Here is a 6,000-nt window from a genome sequence, read left to right on the forward strand (position 1 = left end):
TCTTCTGTGGGGGTGTAAACAGCGCCAAACATCAGAGACACCACAGTTAGATAAAAAGGATTGGATGAAAAGAGCAGATTTACTGACAGTGCAGCGATTCGGGGAGGATCGGTCTAACACAGGGTCCAGCCAGCAGTTGAGGTCACCACCAAGTATGAGAGAATATGAGCTCAGATCAGGCAACAATGAGAAAGCACGCTGGAAGAAAGCTACATTATCAATATTAGGGGCATATATGTTGGCCAACACAACTTTCGTATTATAAAGTTTACCCGAAACAAAAACGTACCGGCCACTCGTATCAGAAATTACATTATGTTTCTCAAAGGGAATATTTTGGTCAATTAGAATAGAAACACCTCTGGCCTTAGCCTGAAAGGTGGAATGAAAGTGCTGCCCTGCCCATCGGGACATAAGACGAGAGTTATCCGAATCACGGAAATGTGTTTCTTGTAGAAAGACAACAGCTGCTTTAAACTGCTTTATGTGTGAGAGCACCTTCCTTCTTTTCACAGGGTGGTTTAAGCCTTTGACATTCCAGCTTACAAAGTTTAAGCGACTACCCATAATCCTGCACTGAAAATGTAAGAAAACAAGTGCAGCTGAAAACAGAGTACAAGAAAGATGACAAGTAAGGGACTAAAACAGAGAGCAGAATGGTTCCTGGATCCCCCAACTTGACAAAACAACATACAACTACCCCCCCTCCCCCCATTCCCCATCCACCCCCCGACCCACAAGACAGCTGCTAAGGAAAAAAGCAGCAAGCTCTCCAAAACACACATTGTGTACCCTCCAGAAAAATAAACTCTTCCTGTCTAACACTAAGAGCTGACTTTAGCTCCCATAACGATGATATCAGTAAACACAACACTCCTATATAAGCAGTAGAATTTTGTTAAAGCTGTCAGCATAGAACCACAACACAACCAATGACCAACTTTGGGGACAATAGAAGCAATGAGATATGTACTTCACGGTACTCCGCTCGCTTGCTCAAAACTTCCGGGCAGTAGTCCTCCACCACGCGAATCTGCCGACCATGGTATTCTAGTTTCCCTCCTCGCCGGGCCTCTTGGATAAGAAGGTCCTTTACCTGGTACCGATGAAGGCGTATAATTACGGGGCGCGGTCTCTGTCCTGGGGCTGGCTTAGCGGCAGGTATACGGTGGGCTCTGTCGATCTCCGGGCGGGTCGGGAGCCTCTCCTTCCCGAAAACCTCACAGAGCATATCTGCATAGAATTCTGTGGGAGGCCCACCTTCAACGCCCTCCTTGAGTCCCAGGATACGTAGGTTTTGGCGCCTACTTCGGCTTTCTAAGTCCGTAACTTTAGCCAGACATTTAGTGTTAGATTCGCTGAGATTGGAACAAACGTTCTTGAGTTCTCTAACCCGCTGGCTTAAGTCGTCCGCTGCTAGCTCTAAAGATCCGAGCCGCTGGCCATGATCTTCCACCGCAGAGCGGACTTCGTCAAACTTCGACTCCAGTAGGCTAAAAGATGTTTTGAAGTCGCTGGCCACTGCCTCCCTATGCTGCTCCAGAAGGGAGGAGATGGCCGCCATGTTCAGCTTAGGTGCGTCGTCCTCCTTTTCTGCCGCTTTAGTGCGTTTTGAGGCCATGTTAGAATGAGCAAAAACCAATTTCGGAACCCGTAAAATAAAACGTACGCAGTTCAATAGTTTTGTTGTGAATTGGCTGGTTTAGGAGTGGAAAAGGTAGAAAAGTTAGCGGAGCAGTCTTCTCCTCTACCTGCTACATCCCCCTGGCGACCGGAAGTCCAAATAACACATATTTTGAACAGATTTCATTTCATTTAAGAATGATTTTATATTCATGAGTCTGGAGCTGTGACCAAAGCGATCAGTGGAAATTTGAAAGCCGATGGTGAAGGATATGTTTTTTTGTTTGTTTGCTTGTTTGTTGATGTTGTTTGTTTTTTCCACGGTGATGGAACATGCTGTTGTTTGTAAACATGATCCAGCTGCTTCGGCTTCTTGTGAAATCATCTCCGATGTGACGTCGCAGAACCTGGAGCTTCAAGTGTCTACACCTGATCATGTGACTGCCTCACGGTGATGTCATCACTCATGACAAACAAAAAATAAATCAACAAAAACAAAAAGGACCCTTTGGTGTCGTTCTCACCTGCCCAACCAGAGTGCGTGCACAGGTGTGAGTGTACTGGAGGACCTCGCCTTATCAGTTACCTTCAGGGTTAAGCCTGGGTTTAGGGTAAATCGCCATGGCAACATGCTGTGAAGATCCAGATTACAGATCTCCGGGTATGACATCACGGCCTGCTGACCAATCAGTTCTCCAGAAAATATTGTTGCCATTCCTGGAAGATCCCTCACAGCTCTGTGTGTGAACAGTCGGAGGCTGTGAAGTTTTTTAATAGCGTGTGATGTTTTAATAAATAATAAGTTTATTATTATTTCTGTTAGCAGCAGTGAGCAGCATTAATATCTGCTGAAACAGGTCAGCTGCACCGGCTGAGCTCAGATCAGATTTGTCTGAATTCAGTTTGTACTGTCAAACAGCAGCGAGTCTGCAGCTGAGAGCGCGCAAACTAAAGCTGCGAGGGGCAGGTTGTGCAGCCGTCGCCTTAGAAACCAACAGCAGCTCTTAGCGATAAAACCGTTAACCCGAGTTAAAATGTTTGTCGTGATTAACTGAAGAATTTTTACTGATATATTTTTATGATCTTTAGAGATTTTTGTCACCATTTGATAACGCGTGGAGCAGGTGGCACTCACGGGGATCGTTTCTGTGGAGGAGGGGTCATGTGACCTGTGAAACGCCCCTTTGTGATTGGTCAGATGCTGGGTTAACTTGGCGAGCTGATAACCCGCTTCGTGTGAGCGCTTATCCTGATCACCAGCATTAGGATAACTAAATCCAGATAAGAGAGAGGCAGCTTGAATATGTTGAAGGGTGTGTGTGCAGGTGTGAGTACAGGTGTACCTGGTGCTGCCCTGTTTGTACATGTCAATGATGTTCTCCACCAGCAGGTTCCTCTGCAGGCCGTAGACCCCGTGTCGGTCCAGAACCACCTCATGTCTGCAGGATGGGCAGCGGAAACGACCGCCGGATGTCACGGTGGAGCCACTCCGTGTCGACAGGTACGGGTTGGATGTCTGCAGGGGGCGGGGCATCACACAGGTAAGGAAAGGAAAGACGGTCAGTGAACTGAATTTCTGATAGAAGGTTTTAGATGTTTGTACGTGATCAAACCAACAGCAAAGAAAGAAAATCCGTTCTGATGAATAACTGGACGACATCATCTCCAATCACCTGCTGTCCTCAGGTTTGGATGACACGTACACCTGTGAGCTGAAACAATAATCCAGGTGTGGGATTGGGCTGCACAGGTGACACTGATCAAGCCAACTGGACTGTCACACATGGTGACACAACAGAGAGCACAATGAAACACAAACAGGCCTACAGGTAAAGAAACAAGCTCCGCCCTTCACCTAAACTGGATAAAGAGGTTAACACCTGGATGGAAGAAGAAGAAGCTTGATCTACAGGTACGAACAGCAACACGAGAGAGGGAGGCGAAGAGATGCAGAGCATTCAGTGCAGCGTGTGTGTGTGTGTGTGTGTGTGTGTGTGTGTGTGTGTGTGTGTGTGTGTGTGTGTGTGTGTGAAAGAGAGTGCGTGTATACGTGTGTGTGTGCAGTGGCGGTCCTAGGCTGTTTGGCGCCCTGGGCGAACACTTAGGGTGGTGTCTGAGAGGCAGATGTTGTCCAAGATAAGGACAATCATGGATAATACCTCCCACCCACTCTATGACGGCCTGGCTACTCACAGGAGCACGCTCAGTGAGAGGCTGAGATTACCCACAATGCACCACTGACCGACACAGGAAATCATTCCTGCCTGTGGCCATCTCCCTGTACAACTCATCCACCAAACACACTGTAAACACTGCACACGCTCTTTTCTACTCTGTAATATTCTCATCAATTTTCTTGCTATTTGTTTATAATCACCTCTGTTAATCCTTGATATTTATAATTGAGTGATCTGTATATATTAGTGCTATTTCTTAAATGTGTAAAATCTGTAACATAATGTATTGTTTGGAGTTTAGTCTGTTACTGTTGCTATTTTTACCATTTCTTCTTGGAGCAACTGTAACCCACATTATTTCCTTAGGGATTAATAAAGTATTCTGATTCTGATTGTTTCAGGATGACCTGCCATTATCCAATCACACATCTGCTTACCTGTATCTTTTGCTCGTTTCTCCTCCTTTTCTCTTTTTTCTAAACTGAGCACCTGATGACTTTGAACTTTTCTTGTCCATCTTCCATTGGTTTTAATTTTGCACTCCAGTATGAACACAAATCCCCCAACCCGAGGATCACCACAACATAACCTAACAGACCTACACCTTAGTTCACAGATTCACTTTGTCTATGGTTCATTTCTGGGATTTCGCACAACCCAGGATTCAAATCATGAATACATAATGGGCTTGGATTTACAGCATTATGAATGAAATGTGCTGTATCTGGAAGCAGCCCCCCCCGTCCCATCTCTCTATATACTGGACTGTATGTAGCGGAGGTGACAATAAAGTTTACTTTGACTTCTGCAGCGAGCAGGCACACCGAGGGCTCTCGCGCTCACTTGCAAATTATAAGTCTGTATCATAATGTCTGGTGTTTGTGTGTTTGTTGGTTTGTTTTTATTTTGTTTTATTTTGCGAGTTGGTTATTAGATGCTGCTCCAGCCACCAGAGAATCCCTCGCCGCCCCGCCCTCTCCTCCCTGTGCCGCAAGCAGCAGGCGCACCTCACAAACGGAGGGCGCCCTTACTCCCAGCAAATGGGCGATAGAAAACCGGTCGGTGCCTGTAACATCCCCAAACTGCACTGACTGATGTCGGGGCAGCATGAGTACTAGCAATTTTTTTTTTTTTGCCAATGCCCGTGATGCCGCCACCGGCAACTGCCCATGTCACCCTTATCAAAAACCGCTTCTGTGCGTGTGTATGCGTGTGCGTGTTTGTGTGTGTGTGTGTGTGTGGGGGGGGTGAACACATGGGGCAGGAAGTGGGGTAAACAGCTGAGTCCTCTCAGTCTCAGAGTACACATACACGCAGTAATAAAAACTATAATGAATAGTATAGAGAAAGTACATCCCTATGTGTAGAGGTGTGTATTTATACCGGCTGTTTTTCATGGAGCCTCATGGAGGAAGAGCAGCTGAGACGAAGGTTTACCTGCTCTGAGGACAGAAAAACATCCTCACCGACCGCCATCAGCCCACGGGCCACGCTTTGGACCACTACAGTGTTCCAACAAATGATCCTCCTTCAAACTGCCTGATTTCAGATGGTATGACTGTCCTTGAATGCACCAATGAGCCGGGCTTTTGGTGTGTTCCAGGACAACACAACCTGTAACATGAATTCTGAATGATCCTGCCACCTGTGTGTGTGTGTGTGTGTGTGTGTGTGTGTGTGTGTGTGTGTGTGTGTGTGTGTCTGCGTCTCACCTGGAAGATGTCATTGGCACACTTGCGGCACAGGTTGTGTTGGCACGGCAGGATGACCACAGGCTTGGTGAACATCTCCAGGCAGATGGGACAGATGAGCTGCTTCTCCAGACTCTCCATGACGCTGAGGACGCCGGGGAGACGCCGGCGAGGACAGAGAGAGGCGTCCCAGAGGAGACAGGAGCTGAGCAGGAGCAGCTGAGGAGTGTGTGAGTGTGTGGGGCCTGCAGCAGCTCTCAGACTGTTTTTAGACGGCAGACGTCAGCCGTTACCGTGCCGACATGCCCTTATATGTCAAAGGTCAGGGGGGACACATGAGAGGGGGAGGGAGACAAATGAGGGGAGATAATAAAGCACAACAGGCCTGGTTAAAGGGACAGTCCACCACAGTCTGTAGATCAGCCGAGGAGGCCACAGCTCCCCCTGCTGGCAGGTTTTAATGATCAGCTGTGCGGACAGAGGGATCAGAGGTCTGACGAGTCTGAGTG

The 6,000-nt window shown here is 47.4% G+C and overlaps 1 protein-coding gene across 1 annotated transcript in view; it reads right to left on the reverse strand.

Annotated features, from left to right (window-relative positions):
* The window catches only part of LOC116319357 (E3 ubiquitin-protein ligase TRIM63-like), a 28,119-nt gene extending 22,364 nt beyond the window's left edge, over positions 1-5,755 (reverse strand). The window contains exons 1-2 of the mRNA XM_039602457.1: positions 5,513-5,755; positions 2,967-3,139 (exon numbers count right to left, since the gene is read on the reverse strand). Coding sequence (XP_039458391.1) covers positions 2,967-3,139; positions 5,513-5,632 — 293 coding nt within the window. The 5' untranslated portion in view covers positions 5,633-5,755. The remainder of the gene's footprint in view (positions 1-2,966; positions 3,140-5,512) is intronic.
* Between the last annotated feature and the right edge of the window lie 245 nt (positions 5,756-6,000).

The sequence above is a fragment of the Oreochromis aureus genome, linkage group 18 (genome assembly GCF_013358895.1).
Source record: "Oreochromis aureus strain Israel breed Guangdong linkage group 18, ZZ_aureus, whole genome shotgun sequence".
Classification (NCBI taxonomy): Eukaryota; Metazoa; Chordata; class Actinopteri; order Cichliformes; family Cichlidae; genus Oreochromis; species Oreochromis aureus.